Here is a 23,197-nt window from a genome sequence, read left to right as displayed (position 1 = left end):
ATTAAGGTGCCCTTTTCTTTTATTATATGCAAGCAGAGAGCCAGTTTGATATAGTGTTAAGGCACCAGGGTAGAAACCAGGAGATAATGAAGTCCACCAGTATGGATAACCTTGGACCAGTCACTCCTTTCAGCCATCTAAAGAAGGAGGCAGAGACAAATCACTTCCTAAATCTTGCCAAGAAAACTGCAAGGACTAACCCAGGCAGCCACCAGGGATCAACACCAACTCAAAGGCAGGCACACACTCAAGAGTCCCTTCCCAGCAGCCATAGGGACCTGCTCTTCCCTCCAGCCCCAAAAGCTAGTGCAGCAGCCAGGCAGCGGTTCAAAGACAACTTTATTGCTCAGTGGCCCAGTTGAGGCACCCTGAAGACAGGCAGCTCAGAGGAAGGCAAAGGAGGGTGCCTGGTTGTGGCCCCTGAAGCTCATCTGTATTTCTCAGACAGCACATCGGCCACCTGTTCAAAGAACTTGTCCCAGGCCAGGCAGGTGGTGGCATTGTACTCGTTGCGCAGGTGAGTGGCCAGAGACACCTGGAAGCATTTGGACAGCAGCTGCAGGAAGGAGGAGGGGGAGGAGAGTTAGCTGGGCGGGTCGGCTGGGCACCGCTCTTCCCACCCTGCAGTGACGGTGGCTTTACCCCGACTTGCCTGGAAGTTGACTGGGTCCACGCGGAGGTTGTAGGCATGCAGGTCGCTAAGCTGGGAGAGGGTGCCGCGGATGTCGTCCAGATGTTTCAGGGCGCTGTCCAGCGCCTTGCCTATTTTCTCTCCCTGGTGGACGATGTCCTTCGAGCTGGGACTCAAGTTAAAGTGGGAGAAGTAGGTCTTGCTCTGCGGGAAGACTATTAACAACCTGCGGCAGGGAAAAGGAAGAGGAAAGGGTCCGTCAGGGCGCCCCGGTGGCAGGGAAATGGAGGGCAGCGGGCGGCCGTCGCGGGAAAGGAAAGCTGCGCCCGCCCGCCTACCTGTTCAGCGCATCGGCGCCAATGTCCTCGAGGCGACAGCCCAGTTTGCCAACGGAGGCTTGAAGCAGCCTGCGGTCCTCGGCGGTCAGCACCATGGTTGCGGCGGAGCAGGAGGAGATCGCTAGGCAAAAGCAGACTGGGAGCCGGGGCGCCACCGTCGCTTATATAGCTGCCCCCTCCTCGGTCCGCCCCTCTTATCTTATCGCCGTCGCGGTCAGGAGCGCTGCTGCGCGCTGCGGGGCGGGACTCGCTTCGCTGCGGCTTCCCAGAGCAGCCCTTGAGACGAAGGTAGAAGGGGGTCTCCTCTGGAGGACTGCCGCGCCCAGATGGTCTCCTCGACCTTCCGTCGAGCGTCTCGGCCGATTCACAGGAAAAATGCCTGACCTGCGGAGAGCGCCCCGATCCTGAAATCCCGAGGCGGGTTTGTGGGGCGACTAAAGATGGCCGGGTGTGTGTGTCGCCGGACTCTGGCGACACGAGGGCCGTTAGGATGGGAAGGAAAAGCGCTCCTGACCTGGAGGGAAGCCCAGGAGTCCAGTCTCAATCCTGACACAGCTGTGCTTGGAAGAAAAGCCCCTGCCCATCAATCACACTGGGCTCCCCTCAGAGGGCCTAAAGATTTAAACAGTGGGTGATTCCACCTGACTGGGCACTTTAGAAAATAAAAAAGAACAGTGAAACAAGATAACCAGAATATAGGCATCCAGAATATTGTTCCCCTTCACCAACTAATATTATGATAGCCCAAAGTGGTCCTGCTTTACAGCTCAGGTACTGTACTGAGGGGTCTAATGCGTCGAGGGAGTAAATAAGTAAAAGTCAGTATGCTAAGTCTTGGCTTCTTAACAACCATTACTTAACCACAGGTGGCTGAGTTTACAACCCCCCCCCCAATGTGCTAAATAACATAGTTTGGCTGAATCCTGGCTTCCTATATGCATGAAAGTAAGATTTTTAGAGTTTGCACGCTAATCTGGGTTAGGCAGTGGCTTGGCCTTGGCCTTTCTTTCCCAGCCTACCTGGACAGGCAAAAAAGAAAGCCTGGGTCCATCTAAAAATCTACTGAACAATAGGACGTGCGGGAAAAGCAGCCTACCTGTTAATGTCCTACAAACTAAATTGAATATTTAATATTTTTAAGCTCTTACTTACTTCTAGGGCATATTTTGTATTTTAGATTTTTATCCCGTTTTTATTGTTTATAAATGACTTGAAGTGGCAAACATACCTAATATTCCTCCCTCCTATTTTCCCAACAACCCTATGAAGTGGGTTGGGCTGAGTGCAAGTGACTGGCCTAAAATCAACAACTGGTTTTCGTGCCTAAGTCAGGTCTAGAACTCAGTCTCCTGTCCTAAAGCTGCATTTTCAGGAGGCAATTGGTTTTTTTCTTTGAAGATGTTTCGCTTCTACTAGAAGGCAGCCATTAGTGAGGGGAAAAGGACAAGCCAGGCTGAGGCTGCTGTCCATGGATGTCCTTCTCCCCCATCCACAGGAAAAAAATGCCTCCACAGAGCCTTCCCTTCATGACAATGGGAAACGCAGAGATTTGTTTCCCACTGGGCATGGCTGACACAAAGACCTAGCCCAATTGCATTGGTTGACTGGAGCAACTTTGTGGCCATGCAACTTCAATGCCTTGCAGGACTGCATCTTGAGAAAAGCCATCCCATTTCTCCAAACATTTAATGGGCAGTTAATTTGTCATGCCAACCTTGAATTCTGCTTGAGTATTTGGGATAAATGTGTGTGTGTATGTGTGCGCGCCTGTGTGTGCATGCGCATGCATAAGTAAGAGCAGAAGCCTCCCTGCAGCACCATGAAATTGGGATGTGAAGACACTAGGAACAGAGAACAAAGCAAACAAACAAACAAAAATGTGCTGGGAGTTCCCGTTCTGTTGAATAAAATACCAGTGAAGCCAGAGAATTTGGGTTCCAGGCAAAAGGCTGCATTCTACCCTGCTGGTAGCCTCTCCTCCTAACTTAGTAACATTTTTAAACTTGCAGTTAGCAAGCACATAGGAGGCTCCAGCCAAGCATTATTGCTTTCAGCACAAAAAGGCAAAATCTGAAATTTTGGGCAGATATATGGGAATATCTTTTGCTCTTTTCTCATTTTACTGCTGTGCTCCTCCCCGCCAAACTGCTTGATTAACCATGGGACTCCCAAACTCCCAAATCATGGTAAAGCAAGTGAAAATCAGATTTATTAGTGACACTGAACTCCTCTCCTGTTAACGCTTTGTACGTAGTTTGTCGGTTCCTGTACTTAAAAAAATGTAAAGCAAGGTTGGATGATTTTTACCAGATGAAATGAAAAAATACTGGAAGGATTGGTAATACACTTGATTGGTAATATGATCTATTTTTTTTTCCAGTAAAAGGGTTAGATCTTTAAGTAATTTGATCAATATTTGGGAGCTCTGTTTATAATTAATTTTCCCAGGCCATTTATTATTAATATTATTAATATATTAATTATATTAATATATTAATTATATATAATTAATAATATAATTAACTTAGAACTACACCGCCTTCGGTCTCACCTAAGCATAGTACACAAAATTAACTGCTATGTCCTACCTGTCAATGACTACTTCAGTTTCAACCGCAATAATACACGAGCACACAATAGATACAAACTTAAGGTAAACCACTCCAAACTCCATTGCAGAAAATACAACTTCAGCAACAGAGTGGTCAATGCTTGGAATGCACTACCTGACTGGTTACATCCCCAAACCTCCAAAACTTTAACCTTAGACTGTCTACTGTTGACCTCACCCCATTCCTAAGAGGTCTGGAAAGGTCGTGCAGAGCACCAACGTGGCCACCGTCCCTGTCTTACTGTCTCCTTTTATTGGTATCCTTATCCTGTATTCGTAATCATGTTTATACTTATATGTTATCTTACGTGTTTGACAAATAAATTAAATAAAAAATAAAAATTGTTTTTAACATTGCATAGTATTTTTAAAATACGTATATGTCTTTTTTCTGTCAGTTGGGGCTAAATCAAAAGAGCACATCTTCTCCCAGCTCTTCTTTCTGGGCCGCAGGGTGGGGTCTCCTTGCCCTCCGTTCGGAAGGCACGGCCACGCCGCCCCCGCTTGGAGACAGTAGGGCGGGCCGGCGGGCGGCCGTATCTCTCCAAAGCCAGGGCGCCTCTACGGCCTTATCGTCCGCTTGCCAAGCCGAGGCGGGGCGCAGAGCCCGCCCGGATGCCTTAGCCGAGGTACCGCCTGCTTACGGGAAGGCTGCCGACGCAGGGGCTTCCCCGTTTCTGGCGTGCCCCGCGGCTTCCGCGGCTGGTGAGCCAAGCCCCGGCCAAGCACGGGGGTGGGCGGGGAGGGAAGTGGTGGGACTCCAATGCCCATCATCCCCGACCTTCGCCTAGGCGGCAAATTGAAAGAGTCCGTCCCGCTACCGGAAGACAAACGGAAGTGACGACAGGCAGCTGGCAGGAGAGGGTGGCGACCGCGCAGGCGCCGCGCCCGGGTGTCAAAGGGCAATGGGCCCTCTACCCTTTCGCGGGCGAGAGCAGCGGCAGCAGCAGCAGCATGGGGGACACCTCGAGCCCCGTCAGCGTCATCCTGGTGAGCTCCGGCAGCCGGGGCAACAAGCTGCTCTTCCGCTTCCCCTTCCAGCGAGGCCCCGGCAACCCGGCCGCCCTGATCGGTGAGGAACTAGCGCGCGCGTGGTGGGCGGCCGGCGCCCCGCCCCGGAAGGCCTGGCCGCCGCCGTTGCTATGGCGACCCGGCGCCCTCGCCCTTTCGCCGCCGGGAGGTCTCGCTGTGCTCCGGCCGCTCGGATGACCGGCCCCCCCTTTGCCGACCCGGGGGCTCTCCCCGGGCCCCCCTTTTCCCCGGCAGCTGGTCCAGTTGACCTTCCACCTGTCCAAGTGGGTTGGGCATCGCTTTTCCCACCTGGGTGGGCGCCGTCTGCAGCTCTGCCTCCTCACCGAAGACAGGGAAGCGGCCCCGTTCACGTTCGGCCATGGTTTCTCTGGATTTCATAGTTGAACTCAGTGCTTCCTCTGTGAGGGGGTCGCATGGGGACATCGCCCGTTCAGGGGTTTCAAGATCAGACGGTTTTCCTGGCTGTCTTTCTGGGCAGGCACAGGCAACCTGGAGCAAAGGCCTCTACATCAATTCCTCAACATGGTGTCATGTTCATGTTTTTGATCAGTCCATGGTCAATTGGCTTTTTTACATGTCAGTTCCTGTGACTTTGCTGTTTGGGAAACTTCCTAAATGTCAGATTTATTTATTTTTTAAATTTTATTTCAAATTTATATACCGCACCTTCTCCCGAGGGACTCAGGGCGGTGTACAGCCAGATAAAAACATACAATACAAACATTAAAAACAATTAAAAGAATATATATTAATTTGGCCCCAGTTTAAAATGACAAATCAATTAAAAATGTTTAAAAATATGTTAAGCCAGCCCGGCTTGCTGAAAAAAAAGTTCTAAGGGCACGGTGGAAGGCACTGAGGTCTTGGATTCTCCTTATCTCTGGGGGCAGCTGGTTCCATAGGGTAGGTGCCCCCACAGAGAAGGCCCTCCCCCTGAGGGTCACCAGCCTACATTGTTTGGCTGATGGCACCCTGAGGAGGCCCTCTCTGTGGGAGCGCACAGGTCGATGGGAAGTTGTCGGTAGCAGCAGGCGGTCTCGAAGATAACTAGGTCCTATGCCATGGAGCGCTTTAAAGGTGGTAACCAACACCTTGAAGCGCACCCAGAAGACCACTGGGAGCCAGTGCAGCTCGCGCAGGAGTGGTGTTATGTGGGAGCGCCATGCAGCTCCCGTAATTACCCGCGCGGCCGCTTTCTGGACCAGTTGGAGCCTCTGGGTGCTCTTCAAGGGGAGCCCCATGTAGAGAGCATTGCAGTAGTCCAGGCAAGAGGTGACGAGGGCATGAGTGACTGTGCACATGGAATCCCGATCAAGAAAGGGTCGCAACTGGCGAATCAGGTGAACCTGACAAAAGGTCCCCCTGGCTACAGCCGTCAGATGATTTATTAATGAAAGATGGGAAAGTAACTATGGTCAGCGACTGAAAAAAAATAGAAAGGGTGAGCTTAACTGATCACTAGAATGCTGAGATACTTAGCTTACACAAAACATGCCTCTGGGTTAGTTTTATTTATTATTTTATTTATTATTTCAATTTGTATACCGCCCTACTCCCGAAGGACTCAGGGTGGTGAACAGCCATGGAATAAAACATATGAATACAAAATTTAAAATAAAGTAAAACAAATTAAATAATTTGGCTGAAAATTTAAAACCCCAATAATTTAAGACCAAATTTAAAATTTCCATTTAAAAAGGGGAAAAACTTAGGTCAGGCCAGCTTGATGAAATAAGAACGTTTTGAGCGCACGACGGAAGGTACACAGATCCGGGATCCTCCGTATCTCCGGGGGGAGCTCGTTCCAGACAGTAGGTGCCCCCACAGAGAAGGCTCTCCCCCTGGGGGCCGCCAGTCGACATTGTTTGGTCGACGGCACCCGGAGGAGCCCCTTTCTATGGGAGCGTACTGGTTGGTGGGAGGCTATTGGTGGTAGCAGGCGGTCCCGCAAATAACCAGGTCCTAAGCCTAGTTGTCTGAGGAAGATGCTAGGATTTCCATAAAACATGCTGCCTCTCTCCCCATCATCATGCAAAATGTGCTGTGTGAATGGGACAGTGAGTAATGTCTTCAGGCTTGAAGTTTCCCCCTACTCAATTTTTTTTAGGAACCTCAAGGAGTAGATATGCAGTAAACAGTATTGGTGACAATGTAGAAGATCCAGATGGAGATTCCAGGTATGCATTTCCTTGGTTCTTTTTTGCAGATCTCCTACTCATGGGCATGTTGGTTGGCAAAATTGAGCTCAATTCTTTTTGTGAAGGGGTTTTTGAATGTCATGGTTTTGAAGAAAACATAAAAATATTCTATCCAACTCTTGTACTGTTTAATAATCACAGTTATCCCAGTGAATGATCTTTACATTTTTTGCTCCTCTGCTATTAGCAATGGGAGGAGACAACTCTTCCCTGCTGGTAGGCCTGACAGGGGGAAGAAAGCTCCTGAATTCTCATTTGCCAAGAGACACTGATTTTCCCTGGCTTTTTATTCAGCCTGTGGAATTGAAGCTGGGGAAATTTCAAGAAAAGCTGCATGGAAGCTGGATCTAGCCCTCTCTTGGTCCTTAGCTAGTTGATATGAACCAAAGCATCTGGGGTTTGTTTGCGATTACAAGAACAGTTGCAGGTCCCACTCTGGTCCTGAACTGTGTTCTCTGTTGTCCAGAACTGCTGAGGAGGTAGCCAGCTATAATTTAATGGTTCTCATGTAGTACAATGCGTAGGTTTCTTCTGCTGTAGCAGAATTCAGGAATAGAAAAAAATGCTCCATTGAGTCTCCATAGTATAGAAGGTTGGAAGCGGCTGCTTTCTGTGACCTGAAAGGAAAGGAGCTCCACTTGATCAGGTGGTGAAGAAATGGCACAAGTTTTGGAAAAATAAGTCTAAACTATGGGATGCCCTGAATGGTTTGCGCAGTAGCAGGCCACGAAGGAAGGGCCGGCTGAGTCCCTGGAGCCCAGATTTCTTATTCCAGCGGCCTTGAGACATTCCTGCATGCTCTGTCCTGCCTGCCCATTCTGCTGTCTCTTTGGGGGAAGCCCATGGTCCCTGCTGCACTAGGAACAGCCATTGAAGACTCTTTCTTCCTTCCCACTTAAGCCATCAATGTACATGGGTAGTGGTGGTGTGGTGTACATTAGTTTATTTTTTTTCATTTTACTTTAGAAACATTTATTTGTAAGTAAAGACTGGCAGGATTCCATTGTCCCATTTTATAAGTGTGTGAATAGTGTGCCTTGTGTGATTTTTGTCTGGTTGATTCTCCAGTTTTGTTTCTGAGTGGTGCTTATGGCCCCTGTTCCTATTTTCAGAGAGCCCTGTCCTCTCACTGATGAGCAGGTGGTGTCAGGGTAAGAACAAATTCATCTGTCTCCAATGGCTTTTCTTTTTTTACTATCATCTTCTTGTATTGTGTTTCTAATTTCTGTCTTGAAATATGCTGAAAATGAGTGGAACAATAGTGGAGTGCAGATGAGATGGACGAACTTGTAAGAAACTTAAAGGAGGAGCCAGTCTAGAAAGAGAACTGCAGCATTGTGGCAGAGCATGTGTTTTGCATGCAGAACAGCTTTGGGTTTCCTCTCTGGCTGCCTGTCTACCCTCAGTGGAGACAAGTCTGGATTAGGTGGACCAAGAACCTGACTCAGTTGATTGGAGTGTATGAGGTCAAAGCTAAGACTGGCGTACCATTCGGCACTTTGCAATTGACTATAACTGCTTTTGCACCATAGAGGCAATATGTCATTTTTATCTGTGAAGGCATTTGCATGTAGCATTTAACAGCTGGCTCCTCTCTAGTTTTTAGGATGCAGAGTAATAATAATACTTTGAATTATAGAATATTGAGGCTACTCCACATTCGAGCTATTATGTTCTTTTCCAATCTGCTCTCCCTTAACCATATTACATTACAGGTTTTAGAATTTCTAGTTAGTGTAACACTAGAATGAGAAGGATTGCAATAAATGAATAGAATAGAATGAGAAGAGGAGAGAAGAGAAGAGAAGGTAATATAGAATAGAATAGAATAGAATAGAATAGAATAGAATAGAATAGAATAGAAAATAGAATAGACTAGAATAAAAAATAAAATAGAATAGAATAGAAAATAAAGAGTAGAATAGAATAGAATAGAATAGAATAGAATAGAATAGAATAGAATAGAATAGAATAGAATAGAACAACAGAACAGAACAGAATAGAATAACAGTTGGAAGGGACCTTGGAGGTCGTCTAATCCATCCCCTGTTTAGTCAGGAAATGTATTTGCCCTAGTTGTGTGGTTTTGTACTGGTCTAAATCTTTTCCTAAGACTCAGCGTAACTTAAGTTGCGGCCAGAAAAAGTGGGTCAAAAAGAAAAGCTGAAGCTGCATAGGAGGCAGGGGGGCAGCTAAAGGCTTTGAATCTCTTTCAGAGCCCCTTTCTTACAGAGAGAGGTAGGAACTCCTGAAGGATTCATAGGAGAAGTTCTCTTTAATTGTAGAAGTAGAAGCTGCTAAAAGGTCAGATAAGGTTGTTATTTACCCTGAGGACATTTATTTGCATAAGAAGTATGCTCTTCTATTGAACATAGAGGTAGGTGGCAGCATTATTGAAACAAGGGTCTCCAAACACTGTTTGGAGCCTTGGTGGTGCAGTGGACTAAGTGCTGTTATATAGCACTTAGCTGCCAGCTGCCTGCAATTAATGCGAGTTCAAATCTCACCAGACTCAAGGTTGACTCAGCCTTCCATCCTTCTGAGGTAGGTAAATTGAGGACCCGGGTTGTGGGGGCAATAAACTGACTTTATAGAAACACCGCTTATGGGGGGGGCAGAAGCCCTAATAAGCAGGTATATATAAGCAGGTATATACAAAAGAATGAAGGCTATTGCTATAAGTGCATTGTAAGCTGCCCTGAGTCTTCAGAGGAGGGCAGCATATAAATTGAACTAATAAATTAAATAAATAAATAAAACCAGGACTTTTGCAGCAATATCCCAGAGGCCCTTAACAAACCAATGAGCTACAAAAGTGCCTCTAGGAAGCTGGTCTTCCAAAGAAACGCTCACAGTTTTTTAAGTTCACCCAGGGTGCTTGGCTAAAATCAAATGCTTAGCCAGGGTGTAACCATCATGGGAAGATAGGGAGATGAGGAGACTTGTCAGGAAGTTCCACTTTTTCAAGAACAAAATTTTGGAATTTTCTGTTGCTAGAACAGAGCAAAGGGAGAGATTTTCACAGACTGGATATGAACAGTTTCACGAATTTGATTTTTTTCATTCCATTTTTTCCACATACAGAACCATTGGGATTTCCATTCTGTCTTGAGGAGAACATCTTGTAGAACTACTTTTGGTTTTAATCCAAATAAGAGTTCAAACTTCAATTGCCAGGTCTCTGGTGGGAAAGATTGCAAAGCCACTATTCTGCCTTAACTGCTGCTGCCTTCTGGGAGGGCTGATAAGTTGATAACTCTCTGGGCCGCAGCCCTCACAGCAGAACAATGCAACATCTCTCTGTAGTCACAGGGGAGAAGCCTTTGTATGGCAACTATCCCTGACCAGCAGTGGGGTGGGGGAAAAGGGAGTTGTGACTAAAAGTTTAAACGTGAAAACGCAGAAGCAAGCTCAGAGCTAGAAGATGTATTTCTGCCCAGAGGGCTGCAATTCCATTGTCACCAGCCCTTTAAAGCTTGAGTAAGCTGCAGACAACCTGGTGTTGCAGGTGCTCTGAGGCCTGTGATCCTGGCCAGCCTGCAGACCTCCATGTTAGATGACTTTAATCTCCTTGGTTTATCCGGTTGGGTCCTCTGGGGCACTGGCACTTTGAAAGAGGCTGCATCTTTCCTCACAAAGCAGAAAACTTTAGATCATGCAGAGATAAGAGGCTACATGACAGGAGTTTATGGAGCAAACAGAGAATGGGAGTAGGAGAGAAAAATGTTTTTACTGCTCTGAGCAGGTATTCCTTGACTTTGGGAGCCTTTATAACCCAGCTCAGGAACCGCTTGTACTTGGGAATCTGCTTCAGCTGCTTCAACTTCTCTGCTTAGACCCTCCAACAGAAGGGACCCCTCCTAACCTCTTCACTTCTTTCTGAGAGTTTTGCATGACTGTCCCATTGTTGGCTGCGATGCTTTCCTTTCAGTAATTCTGATGATTCTAAATATACAATTTGGACAAATTAATGGCATTCAAATGGGTCGTAGTGTTTATAGAATGCTTACAGAATAATATTTAATGTTGAATAAAAATGGTACCTGGCTTTGGGATTCCTTTAGGTCACCATAAACACAGTCATACCTGTTTCTCTTATGCTTTGAAGGTTTTCAGATGTCATTCTGGCAACAATTCTGGCTACTAAATCAGACATGTGTGGCAAAAAGTTTGAGCTGAAGATCGATAATATTCGTTTTGTTGGGCACCCAACTCTGTTGCAGCATGCCTTTGGCCAGGTATGTCACAGATCCAAAACACCATTGCAATAGCTGGAACTTAGAGGCTCCTTCCAGTTATTGCTGAATTTCTATTCTTGCCTCCTTTTCAGCTTGGAACCACCTGCAAAATCCAGTGGCTAGGATCTCAAACCCAGACTCTGCTTCCCATATTCCTCGCTGAAGCTGATACTAGAAAGAGTCCATTTCAGCTGTTTTTGTGGCCAGTCTTCCCTGTGAAGATTTTTCTCCTCCATTGTAAAATGAGATTCAAAATTGGGAGTATGTGCTACATAAGGATTTCTTGATCAGCCCAAATTTTAATGGGCACCAGCAATTTAACTTTTGAATCTTCCCTAGGAATGGCAATTGTATCTCTAAACATGGTTGGTGTTCACGCAGCACTCTTAACTAGATCAGTAGAAGATTTAGCAGATGAAATTGCAAATATTTTAATGGGTTGTTCTTTGTGGTTTATTCTGTTAGGTTAGTTCATTGTTTAAATGTACTGTGTGAATCCAAGGAATGGGGCTAAACCATTAACCAGGCCTTTTGCTGAGGCCTTCCTCCTGACAGGCCATTTTGGGCTTTTTTGCTCCATCATGTAGAGTCATGTAATTCCTTCAAGAAGTAACAATTCATATTTCTTTGCTATGTTACTCATTCTTCCTTCAATTTAGAAAATTTGGATTCCCTATAGGTTAATGGGATGACTAATTTGAAATATTATTTCCCATGTTCCTGATTTTAAATTCTCAGAATTGTACCTCTGCTGAGATTCCTCTTATTTTCTCTTGAAGGGACAAGAGGTGGCCTGCCATTCATTCCAGAGTTGCTAGTGAAGATGGTCACAACACACCAAGAGAGCCCCCCCTTCCCCCAGTTAACCTATGTTTATTCATTGGAAACTTTGGAAAGCGGATACAATTGTGGGGTGTGCTGTGTGAGTCTGTAAACCTGTGGTGCCCTCAGGACCCCTGCTGATCGAGGAATGCCATGGCTGGAAAATTATTCCCCCACCTAAGCCCCCGCCCCCAGTCTCTGCCTAAATAGAGCCACTCCGCTGCTTCCCCAAGATAGGCCGTTTTAATGCCACACGGCTCTGTTATTTGTTTAATCCAAGGAAAAAGGTTTGGTGTGTATTCCGCGCAGCTTCCTTCAGCCATTGGACGACTTCAGCTCCTGCCCTCTTTCTCCCAGCCCTCGCAGAATTTCTTTTTCTGAGACTTCCTCACTTTGGTCTCCTTAACCTGGATATGCTCTAGTTTATGCCTGCTCTTCTTAAATACGTGACCTTCAGGCCAGGTGACCTCACTGAGGCCAAGAGAGGGGATTCCTTCCCCAGATCTCAACATACCAAGAATAAATCTGCCTTTTATGTACCGCCTCACTCAACCACCCTTCCTGGATCTGCTCGTTTTTACACTTCCTGAGTGTCCTCTTTTGCTGTGCAGGTATCAAAGACAGATCCTTCTCCCAAGAGGGAAATGCCCACCATGATTCTCTTCAATGTGGTCTTTGCTTTAAGGGTAAGATTGCCTGGGAAGTAATACTACCTAACAGTGCTGTGAGACAACCAGCTGTAGAGCCCTCGCTTGGGTTAGGTGTTCTTGGTCATCTCTTTGGCCTTTATTAGCAAAGGCAGCACCCTTCCCCCACCTCGGCTGGTCTGGACTTCTCTCGGGACTTATGGCTTTGCAGCTCTGCATAGCACTCCAGCTCCAAGGTGGGGCCCATCTGCTAGTGGCAGCTGGACAGGCAAAGGCCCAAGGTGTTATCAACAGGGAGGCAGTTGCAGTGAAGCTTGAAGTTTAGCCCCCTGCTGTGACTCAGCAAAAATGTGGCTCATTTCGTAGTGCCAAGTCATGGTTTGCGACTTTGGGTGGCACACGTTATCACTGCCCTCCATTCCATTTCCTTAACAGGCCTTAAACAGCTGGTTTGTCCACTTTGGCTACTCTGGGCCCCCGCTTGTTCAGCTGGGTGTGGCTGATAACAGCTGGACTCCTGCCTTCTCCCTGATTCAGAGTGGTTTAAGCAGCCTCTCTGGGCTATGCAAGGTGGGCACTTGTGCAAGATGTGACGGAGAAATTCCAGGGTTTGTGCTTCATCAGGTTGTCATGTAACCATTCTAGCCAAAGGCTCTGCAAGACTCAGACTGAGGGTTGGAGGATGGTTTGCTCCAGGGCAGTGAGCCTGCCCCTCTGTCCTCACATTAGGACATCTCTAAATAGGAAGGAACTATTTGGGCTCAGGAGAAGGCCAGAGGAAGATGCTGGTGTGTGCGTATGTGTGTGTGATTGAGATGTTTTGTCCAAATAAGAGTAGCTGAAGGGATGCTACCACTGGTTCACACATTTTGTGGTAGCAGCTCTTGTTATCCTGATGCTTTCAGTGGGAAGCAGCCTTCTGCTGCTGGATGGCCGGAGGGGAAAGAATGGCTGGGTTGGCCCCAGGTGGGTGCCGCTTCCTTCCTCCAGGTCATCTGGCCTGCCAGGCCACCCTTGATGGACGATTTCTGCTTCTGTCTGCAGGCCACTGCAGACCCCTCTGTGATCAGCTGCCTGCATAACCTTTCCCGGCGCATCGCCATTGTGCTTCAGCATGAAGAGAGACGCTGCCAGTATCTCACCAGGGAGGCCAAACTCATTCTGGCCATTCAAGATGAAGTTTCAGCCATGTCAGAAAGTAAGTTGCAAGCAGTTTATGGTCTCATCCACTTGGGAGGCTGAGGATCGGTGTCCAAGGAAGGCTGTTTTATCCCCCCTCACTTGACCTCCTCAATAGTCCAGGCTGGACTGGCTGACGTTTGCTATGCAGTCAACGGTTGGAACTGCTAGCCAGGATAACACAAAGTAGCACATTTCAGTCTTTGTGAGATGGGCAGCTATACACATTTGATGAATTAATTAGGTCAATAATAAAGTCCAGCATCAGGTATATCCCAAGAATGAATGGTTGGGAAGAGGGCAGGAGCCTGAGGTTGGGTCCTCCGGAGCGTCAGCTGCTCCAAAATTACTTTTTCCCTCCACAGCAAGGGATGGCCCTCAGTCGCCTTTCCCTCACATCCTTCCCAAATGCAAGTTGGCCAGAGATCTTAAAGAGGCTTACGACAGGTAATAATATCCTTGCCACCCCACTCCCCCATCAGCAGTTCTTGGAAGGTTGCTGTCTCCGGAGGTTGCACCAGCCGCTTCCTTACAGAGCCATAGGCCTTGTCATGGTGCCCTTGTCATGGTGTAGGAGAGGACAGCCTCATCCCAAAATAGGGGAGCCTGGGGGGGAGACTCACTGCAAGACAGGAAGAGTCCGATTCTGTAGCTCCCCCCCCCCGAAACACACAAGGCAATTGGAACGAAACCTTCAGGATATTGGATGCTTAGCCGACTTCCCCTTATCTTTTATTCTCAGTTGGGGCAAGGCTTATGTGAAACATTACCTCTCGGTTTAGAATTGGGAGATTAAAGAAGATAGAGATCAATTCATCTCATAATATCAAGAATTATCTAAATTTAACTGGCTGCTTTCCTTTTGAAAACTATCACTATCAGGTCTAGAACCTGAAGTCCCTTCTTGCTTCTCTGCTTGTCAATGCACTGCTTCCTTGAGAGGGAAACCTGCACAAAGCAGGCCAGGCTCTCTCTTCCCTTTGATACCTTGTAAATTCTTTGGAGGCTCCATACTCTTATGCCCCCCTCCCCCCATGAAAATAGGCATTGTGAGCCTTAGTTCCCCTCCCTGGGCTGGTTTCAGGCTAGTCCTGTTCCTCCTGCCTATTGCTTTCCTTCTCTTCTGATGCCCAACAGCAGAGCACACCTTCCTGGGGAGGTCAGTCAGATGGCACTCTGAGACAGCTGCTCAGCTCCACCTGGTGGGCAGCAGCTTTCCTCTGGGTTGAACAAGGAACTGTTTACTAGCTCGTTGGTGGCCAGCAGGTGGCAGTAAAAGGAAATACTGTATTATTGAGTCAAATGTCAAGAATTGCTGAAGGTAAAGGGTGGAGGGGACCTTGGAGAACATTTTGCAAAAAGGCTGATCCCTGAACCTCCTGATACTTCTCTCTTTCCCTTCAGTCTGTGCACAACAGGGTTGGTCCAACTACAGATCAATAACTGGCTGGAAGTGAGTTTCTGCCTGCCTCATAAAATCCATGATGTGGCATCCAGTTTCATCCCTCCAGAAGCCATTGAAAGAAGTTTGAAGGCTATTCGGTGAGACAGGGTTTTATTGCTAATACATTTATTATTTTATTTTGCTCTGAGTGCAATTTGGTTTAGAATCTTTTCTCGCCTCAGTCAGGCCTCTTGGGATGTAGATGAGGTTAAGCCTGCTTGGGAGCTGAAAATATGTGTCTGAAATTTGGCAACTGTGGACAAGAATGTTCGGAATTTTGAAAGATGAATAGTTGGACTTGAGATAGGACTTGAGAATTCATGGCCTACTCATCTGTCTCATTTCCATACTTTATTTGCCCCATTTTTCTTCATGATCTCATGGTTTGCAAGCCCAAAGATAAATCTTTAGGAAACATTTTGTTCTTTGATCACCAGCTACTTAATTGTGCAGGCATCATCCCCATACACTTATGGCGGTGCTCAAAATGTTTTCACTTTATGCATCTCACATGCTCAGTCTGAACCACACAGTCTTTTTACCTCGTCTACCAACATTTAGCTTCTCAGCTACTCATTCACCAAACTCACACCCAGGATTTCTGCCAAACAGGGTTTAATTGTATGATGTTCAACTTGTGTGGTGTAAGGGAGGGTCTCATTCTAGTTCACCTGGAGAACTGAGTTTGTTATTTATTTATTCATTTATTTGTATATCTATTTATAAAATTTATAGGCCTCCCATCTTACCCCTGAAGGTGTTGTATTTTTTTTTCATAAATCCTATGAAAATTACTTTTCTCACATTACGCATTCAGCTGCTCTGGTTTTTAAGGAATCAGTCACCAATTCTGTTACACCGAGGTTTTTGCACCTGTCTTAAGTCTTGTGAAATAGAAAAATTGTACAAGTTAATCCAAGAGCTTTTCCCCAGCCATTATAGGTTATCCTAACTCCCCCGGGCCTGTTTTGCTGTCCCTCTGCAGGCCTTACCATGCCTTATTGCTGCTTAAAGATGAGAAGCCCCTCCTCAGTGAACTGCCCCTCGACTGCTCCCCTGCCCTGGTGCGAGTGATCAAGACAGCCTCTGCTGTGAAGAACCTTCAGCAGCTGGCTCAGGATGCCGACCTGGCCTTGCTCCAGGTGAGCTCATGGGGGGCTCCAAATGTAGCTTTTTGATACATCTGCTACATTATAGACCACAGGTGGACCTCCTCTTCCAAAACACAGGAGCTGAGTTGACCCCTAAGCAGGCAGTGAGAACTCCCAAGGAAAGGTTGTGGGGGAGGGAAGATCTTTTCCAGTGCAACAACTGAGGCATTAAAGCCCACCTTTGTATTAGGTGCAGCGCATCCTTCTGCCTACTTGTACCTTGCCTCTTTTTAAGAGGACCAGAAGAGCCAGCCAGCTGGATCAGGCCCTGTGGGATCCGAATGGGTCACCTCCCCTTATTGCACACACAGGCTAAGCTTGAGGGCAGTGAATCTCTCCTCCCCCTGCTTCCCAGTAGCTGGGATTCGGGGGCCCTCTTTATAAACGAAAGCTATGCCCCTGATCTCAACCCGCAGTAGGGGAATGGGCGCTTTCTCCTCTGGCTGCCAGGCTCTGTGTTTTCTTAATGTGATCTGCCTAAGCAGAAGAGAACTAGCTGTTCTCTTCTGCTTATGCTGAAGTGGCGCAGTGGTTAGAGTGCAGCACTGCAGGCTACTTCAGCTGACTGCTAGCTGCAGTTCAAATCTCACCAGCTCAAGGTTGACTCAGCCTTCCGTCCTTCCAAGGTGGGTAAATGAGGACCCAGATTGTTGGGGGCAATATGAGGCATTTACAAACTGCTTAGAGAGGTCTGTAAAAGCACTATGAAGGGGTATATAAGTCTAAGTGCTATTGCTATTCTCCTTGGGGAGGGAGCTCGGTGCCACATTGGTTTAGCCCAGCCTGGCCTACCTGGAGGTGCTGCTGAATTGCCCCAATGGGTGCTTTCTCTTTTGTGGCAGGTGTTTCAGCTGGCTGCACATCTGGTCTACTGGGGTAAGGCCCTCATGGTCTATCCCCTGTGTGAGAACAACGTCTACATGCTGTCTCCCAACGCCAGTGTCTGCCTGTGAGTTGCTCAGCTTGTTCTTTCTGCTGCAGGGATGGCTTTGTGTGTCAGCTTCTGTCTCCTAGGCTTCACAGGTGCTGATGAGGTTGACTCAGGGCACCGAGAGGCCAGACAGGAACAGCGGAGAAGGACAGCCTGCTCACTCCCTTCCTTTCCCTTCCCTTCTGCAGTTATTCCCCTCTGGCAGAGGAGTTCTCCTCTCAGTTTCCAGGCCATGACCTGCCTGCAGTTCTATCCAAGTTCTCCTGGCCAGTTTCTCTGTCTGAGCTGAAGGACCCTCTTGCTCCAGCGATTCAGGAGGCAAGTTCCAGCTCATCCTCCCTCCCAAACTTCTCAACCCTCAGGGTGGTTGAGATGCTTTAACGCCCAAGATCTTAGGCCGCTCTGATGGGCTCTGCTTTTCTTCCAGACACATCTCATTCGGATGGTGGCCTGGATGCTCCAGCATCGGCTTCTCATTCAGCTGCACAGCTATGCCTGCCTAATGGTTCCCCCAAAGGAGGAGGAGGAGGAAGAGGAGGAGGAGGAGGAGGGTTTTCGCACCAGAGTAGAAGAGCTGCCCTTTCCTGCCCGAGTTGGGGGCCGAAGCCTCAGCACTCCTAGCGCACTCAGTTTTGGTTCTCCCAGTAAGTGGCAGCCCTCTTTTCCCCAGAGCTCAGCCCAGCCAGGGGAACAGTGGTTGACTTCTGGGTTTCATGTCCTATACAGAGAGGAAGAGGAAGATAGATTAGATAGATGGATGAAAGAGAGACCAAGGTGGTAAACATAGGTGATACTCCTTCCTCCTATTTTCCCCACAACCCGGTGGAAGTTGAGCTGAGAGAGAGGGAGTGGCCCAAAGACACTCAGCCCTATTTCATGCCTAATGGAGTTTAGTTTCACAAATAGCCAAGTTGGGTTCATATCTGTTCTTTCCTGCTTATTTCTAAAGGGCAGTATGATAGAATTGTGTGTGTGTGTGTGTGTGTGAGAGAGAGAGAGAGAGAGAGAGAGACAGACAGGAATAGTTTTTTCCAGCTCTGAAGAGCCATGGTGGCGCAGTGATTAGAATGCAGGTTGACTTTCCTCACTGCCAGGAGTTTGATCCTGACTGGTTGAAGGTTGACTCAGCCTTCCATCCTTCCTGGTAAAATCAGGACTCAGATTGTTGGAGGCAGTAGGCTGACTCTGTAAACCGCTTAGATTGGGCTGTAAAGCTCTATGAAGGGGTATATAAATCTAAGTGCTATTGCTAGTGTAGGACTTTACCAACAGTTTTTTGAAAGCTGTCTTGCCCTTCAGTCCCGCTGTTGTATCTGTCTTCCCAGCAGGAAAGGAAAAGGTGGCAACCGTCATCATGGGGGCCTCACCTCTTCCCCCACGGGGCCTTCCTTTATGCAAAGGGTCCGCTTTTCAGGGCAAGGGGGGGGCTCACACGCTTGTTTATTCACAGCTAGCAGTGATGACATGACCCTGACAAGTCCCAGCATGGACAACTCCAGTGCAGAGCTGTTGCCTGGGGGGGAGTCTCCCGTGAACAAACGCATGACCGAGAACCTCCTGACCAGCCTCTCAGAGCATGAGCGGGAAGCCATTCTCAGTGTCCCTGCAGCTCACAATCCAGATGATCTGCGCATGTTTGCCAGGTAGCTGCGGAGCAAAAGGCCTGCTCTTTTGGGCTGCTATCCAAAGGGGCCATCAGCCTAGACTTTGTACAGTCTTCATGAAGCCCTGGGGGAAAGCTTGATGTTTGGAGCCAAGCTCGCCCCTCCTGGGTGGGCACTTGGGGAGCAGGCATCTCAGGCTTTGGGCTCATAAGTGGCTAGCCATTTGCTGTGGCTGCAGGGCAGAAACACACCTCTTTCCCCCCCCCCCCTCCCATTTTGCAGACTGCTGCACTATTTCCGTGGACGGCATCACTTGGAGGAGATCATGTACAACGAAAACATGCGCCGCTCCCATCTGCTCATGCTCTTTGACAAGTTCCGCAGCGTGCTGGTGGTGACGAACCACGAGGATCCCGTCATCTCTGTCTTTCAATCCCTCCATAAGTGAGGAGAGGAGGCTTGCTTGGGGCCAGGATGGAGCCCGGTCGGTCGAAGCCAGATCCTGCTCCCGGATCCTAGAAAGCACCTCCTGCTGGACATTACAGGAGTGCCCTTCCAGGTGTCGCAGTCTGGCAGTTTTGCACTCTTGTCACCTTGGGGGCTGCAGCCTTCTTTGGAGGGAAGGAGGGCTTGCAGAGATGGGACTCAGCAGAGTGTGGGTTCCTGCCCCAAATTGTGGAGGTGGAAAAGAAGCTGTTCAATTTTTAAACAGGAAGAGTATGGAGACCCAGAGATGAGCCCAATGACTTCTCTTCTGCCACAGGCTGAATTTTCACATTAAGCAGTGGGTTCATAGCCCACTTATCCTGCCCCCTACGAATACTCTGAAACATTGATGGGTGTGCCTGCTATCATTCTGGCACTGCCGTCTCAATTGTCCTGGGGTTGTCCTGGGGCAAGGAGGGGGTTATTCTAGCAAAGTGGGCATGGGGCCGTGCACTTCCTTTCTTGCTGATTACATTGTGCATTTGGCTCCTTTGGAAGAGAGCAAAACATGTTTATTTACATAAATAAATCTGAAATGGCACTTCTAGTCCTTCATTGGCATCAGTATCCGTGCCTGCCTCATATTGCAAGTTAAACACATTTCTCTGTGATGGCGTCACATGGCAGTTTCCCCTCAGTGTTTTTGTCAATGACGCTCACACACTTGTTGCCCTGGAGGTAGAAGCGCAAAGGCTTCTGGGCCCACTCCCCACTGATGCCAATTCGGGGGGCACAGATGGGGACTTGGTCTCTCGAAGCTTCCAGGCCAGGCTCCAGCCACATGGAAGAGTTGCAGCTCATGTCCTGCTGGTCAAAGCTCCGATCGATGGCCAGGGCCTGGCAGAGTTTGGAGGGCCCGTTGCACAGATGCCAGTCCTTGAGAGGGCGTGCAGGAGCTTTCCGCTGCCGGACCAGGCGCAGCTCTCGCATGGCCTCCAGCCCCTGCAGGGGCTCCAGGGAACGCAGGAGGACTGCAGCCCCTTCCCCTGTGCAGAAGGTGGGCAAAACAGCGCTAACGCAGCCTGAACGGGGCAGGGGTGAGGGGCTGATTCACAGAGCAGAAAATTTCCTCCCCCGTGGAATGAGAAGCCGTCAGGGGAGCTGGCCGTCCCCCTGACCGAAAAGGGGGGGGTTGGAGTCAGAGGGAAGGGCTTGGGGTTCTGGCCGAAACCTGCTTCTGCCTGCTTACCTTGGCTGGAGACGTTCATGCAGTAGTAGATCCCGTAGATCTGGTACACGTACAGCGTGCCGGGTCGCATGAACATGGCTGCGTTCCTTAGGGTCCGTCGACCGCCCCTGGAGTGCGAAGCGGTGTCCTCCCCTCCCAAATAGGCTTCTGTTTCAACGATCCGTCCCCGCAGCTCGCGTCCGTCGGGCAGTTTCCGAACCAGAATCTGAAACGAGGCCGGTCGAGACTGCCGGACGTCAGCGTGCTTCCCGGTCCCCGTGTGTCGCCCTGACTGCCAGGGCCCGCACGACGCCCTTTGGCCCGGCGGGAGAGCGACTGGGGCGGCTCGCTTCCTGGAGAGGAGCGGCCCGTGCTGACCGGGCCGGCTAGGGGCGCCCTTGCAACTGCCTGTCGTCCCTCCACCCCCGGCCGACGAGCTCACCTGTCCGAGCAGGGCTTTGGCCAGGGGGATGCAGGGCTGGTCGAAGTAGGCGGCGCCCAGGCGGGCTGACGAGCCGCTGCCGGGTTTCCGTGCCGCCTCGGTATGAAGCGGCCTCGGCGCGTCGAACATGGCTGCTGGCTGAGCGGCGTCTGGCCTATAGAAGCGGGAAGCCGAGCTCAGCGGCGAGGCGGAGCGCCGGAAGGGCCCCGGGAGTTCCTCAGCGCCCCCAAGCGGGGGCTTTGCGTTCTTCCCAGGGAAACTGAGACTCGAGCCGGGCCCTGGCTGAGCGTTGTGTGAGGCAGCCGGCTGAAGCCGGGGAACGCCGGACGGGCTCATCCGGGCGTGCAGGAGCCAGGGACGCTCCGTCCAGCCACTTCCTTGGATGAGTCCGGAGACTTTTTAGAAGGAGCGGACAGAAGTCCGAGGAGGGAGGGGAGGGTGGGGTGCCGCCTAAAACTCTCCTCGCCAGGCTTTCTGTACAAGGAAGAAGCCGCGCAGGAAGGCCCTTCACCCGACAAGAGCCTTCCGTAAAGGGCTGAGAGCCGCCCACTTCCATCAGAAGCAGCCATCCTGGCAGTTGGCTTAAAAAGCCGCAGAGTCACCCCGTCTTCTGAACCAACACTTCCACAACCCACCTCAGCCTCATCTGCCCCGTGAATCCAGCGGCAGCTGCCGGGCCCTAGTTAAGTGTGCTCTGTAGCTCAGAAAATGGACACCGCAGTGAGGAAGGTTCAGGCTGGACAGATGTCTTTGGCAAGCAGATGGATGAGGATGCTCTCTGGGCACAAGTGTGATGTTTGTCCGGAGTGTGGAATTGTCCTACTTCCCACCCAGAACCACAGCTTTGTCTGCCAACTTCAAATAACCCCCAGCCAAGGTAAAATCCACCCAGCAGCTGCCAGCACAAGCCCACCCCACTTAATCAAGTGGTGAGCAAGTACCCCCTCCCTTTCCATGGCAGTGCAGCGGTCACTCTGGGTTTGAGCTTAGGACAGCCTTGCTAGGAGCAGGCATGCCATCCATGGCTATCTCCCCAGCCAGCTGCACCAGGTAGTTCTTCTGACCCCCTTCTCCTCCCCCCCCCCACAACTGTTCATTTACAAAGGTCAGTTGTGAAAATTGGATGGCTGGAAGGCACAGCCAGGTACAAAACCTGTTTTTTTTTTCTCCTTCCAGGATGCTGTAAAGAAAGAAGGGAACCCAACCACTCAATGTATCAGAAATAGCTGACACAAACTTGGAAACGTAGCAGCGTCCTAGAGCCAGCCTGCCTGCCGGCCTGCTTTCAAAGCCCTGAAAAGTAGCAGCTGTTGCCTAGTCTGACAGTTAAGTTGGAAGACATGGAAGGGGGCTAAATATAACTCCCATTAGATCCTAGCCATATTTGAACATCTGGGGGTGGGGAACTCTTCCTACCCTCTTCCTAAGTTACTCCATGTTCCAAGAACTGCCCTCCATCCCTGCACTTTATCATCCTTGGACAAAGAACCTCAGCTTGATGCCTTTGATTTTCTTCATCCAGAAGGCGGCACAGTGGTTGTGATTTGTGCATCAGATGAATTGTATCACAGCATTCAACATAACACTTGCAGGAATGTTTCCCTTTGCAGACCCAAGAACTGCGCCCGCTCAGTATTAAGGATGTTTGCTCTTAGCCAGCAACAGCTGCAGAGGAAGCTGTAGCCCAAAAGCCTGACGGACTGGGCTTGCTGCACAGAGAGGGGCCCATCCCCTGTTGCAGCGTGGGTCAGACCTGCTCCATGAGGTTCAACCTCTGCCATTGGTGCAAGAAACTGCTTGGTGTTATCGATGTCTAAAAATGACCCTCTGGCTTCTGCCAGGGAATCTGCCAGATTCAATGTCTCCTGCTGCAGGAAATAGTACAGGATGCCACCTCATGGCTAGCCTTGCTGGCTACCAAGGAATTCCCAGCAGGCACTGGTCCCATCAGCCCTGCTATTCTCAAAGGGGGGGGGGGGGAGGAAGGAGACTGATGTTGTTTTACCTGGGATAGTTTGGTTAATCACCCATTGTTTCCTTTGTCTCTGGAAGCATTCTGAAACTGTTGGGAGATATTCAGGCATTTACAATTTACAGCCAGGCTAGAGTTGGAGTTGCAAAATGAATTTATCAAATATCAACCAATAATCGGAAGTGGTGGCAAACCATGCAAATGACAGGATGGACTGTCAGAAACCTTTAAAATGAAAACACCAGATGTGGCCTGACTGCAATTGCTACCTGTTAGCTGGTGCAAGCGGGAGACTGAGGCAGA

The 23,197-nt window shown here is 49.2% G+C and overlaps 3 protein-coding genes across 8 annotated transcripts; 1 reads left to right on the top strand and 2 right to left on the bottom strand.

Moving 5' to 3' along the window:
• Positions 1-321: 321 nt before the first annotated feature.
• LOC139325188 (hemoglobin subunit alpha-D) lies at positions 322-1,120 on the bottom strand. The gene is made up of 3 exons (XM_070954965.1): positions 970-1,120; positions 653-857; positions 322-556 (listed from the first exon to the last, which is right to left on the bottom strand). The coding sequence occupies exons 1-3, from the start codon at positions 1,062-1,064 to the stop codon at positions 428-430; spliced, it is 429 nt and encodes a 142-aa protein (XP_070811066.1). The 5' UTR covers positions 1,065-1,120; the 3' UTR covers positions 322-427.
• Positions 1,121-4,203: 3,083 nt separating this feature from the next.
• Positions 4,204-19,853, top strand: NPRL3 (NPR3 like, GATOR1 complex subunit). 6 transcript variants are annotated; one of them, XM_070954958.1, is made up of 14 exons: positions 4,204-4,652; positions 6,720-6,789; positions 7,923-7,961; positions 10,919-11,048; positions 12,482-12,556; positions 13,562-13,715; positions 14,062-14,143; positions 15,101-15,238; positions 16,126-16,282; positions 17,134-17,240; positions 17,411-17,540; positions 17,650-17,866; positions 18,673-18,865; positions 19,109-19,853. In XM_070954958.1, exons 1-14 carry the CDS (start codon positions 4,535-4,537, stop codon positions 19,272-19,274), a joined length of 1,776 nt encoding a protein of 591 aa, XP_070811059.1. In that variant the 5' UTR covers positions 4,204-4,534; the 3' UTR covers positions 19,275-19,853. The 6 variants fall into 6 exon arrangements, with proteins under 6 accessions (XP_070811059.1, XP_070811061.1, XP_070811060.1 ...); XM_070954960.1 differs by lacking the exon at positions 12,482-12,556; XM_070954959.1 differs by lacking the exon at positions 7,923-7,961 and having other exon boundaries at positions 4,205-4,652.
• MPG (N-methylpurine DNA glycosylase) lies at positions 19,800-21,258 on the bottom strand. The gene is made up of 3 exons (XM_070954964.1): positions 20,923-21,258; positions 20,502-20,706; positions 19,800-20,298 (listed from the first exon to the last, which is right to left on the bottom strand). The coding sequence occupies exons 1-3, from the start codon at positions 21,256-21,258 to the stop codon at positions 19,904-19,906; spliced, it is 936 nt and encodes a 311-aa protein (XP_070811065.1). The 3' UTR covers positions 19,800-19,903.
• Positions 21,259-23,197: the final 1,939 nt, after the last annotated feature.

Source organism: Pituophis catenifer, unplaced genomic scaffold, assembly GCF_029215685.1.
Source record: "Pituophis catenifer annectens isolate HBS135680 unplaced genomic scaffold, rPitCat1.0.hap2 SCAF_16, whole genome shotgun sequence".
In the NCBI taxonomy this organism is placed as follows: domain Eukaryota; kingdom Metazoa; phylum Chordata; class Lepidosauria; order Squamata; family Colubridae; genus Pituophis; species Pituophis catenifer.
This window is presented reverse-complemented; position numbering and strand designations above follow the sequence as displayed.

Coding starts and splice junctions, on each gene's coding strand:
- LOC139325188 (XM_070954965.1), bottom strand. CDS start 1,064: ATGGTGCTGACCGCCGAGGACCGCAGGCTGCTTCAAGCCTCCGTTGGC. Junction 858..969: donor GGCGCCGATGCGCTGAACAG/GTAGGCGGGCGG, acceptor TCCCTGCCGCAG/GTTGTTAATAGTCTTCCCGC. Junction 557..652: donor TGGACCCAGTCAACTTCCAG/GCAAGTCGGGGT, acceptor TCCTTCCTGCAG/CTGCTGTCCAAATGCTTCCA.
- MPG (XM_070954964.1), bottom strand. CDS start 21,258: ATGAGCCCGTCCGGCGTTCCCCGGCTTCAGCCGGCTGCCTCACACAAC. Junction 20,707..20,922: donor CCAAAGCCCTGCTCGGACAG/GTGAGCTCGTCG, acceptor GCCTCGTTTCAG/ATTCTGGTTCGGAAACTGCC. Junction 20,299..20,501: donor CATGAACGTCTCCAGCCAAG/GTAAGCAGGCAG, acceptor CCTTCTGCACAG/GGGAAGGGGCTGCAGTCCTC.
- NPRL3 (XM_070954958.1), top strand. CDS start 4,535: ATGGGGGACACCTCGAGCCCCGTCAGCGTCATCCTGGTGAGCTCCGGC. Junction 14,144..15,100: donor CTTAAAGAGGCTTACGACAG/GTAATAATATCC, acceptor CTTTCCCTTCAG/TCTGTGCACAACAGGGTTGG. Junction 18,866..19,108: donor GATCTGCGCATGTTTGCCAG/GTAGCTGCGGAG, acceptor CCCATTTTGCAG/ACTGCTGCACTATTTCCGTG.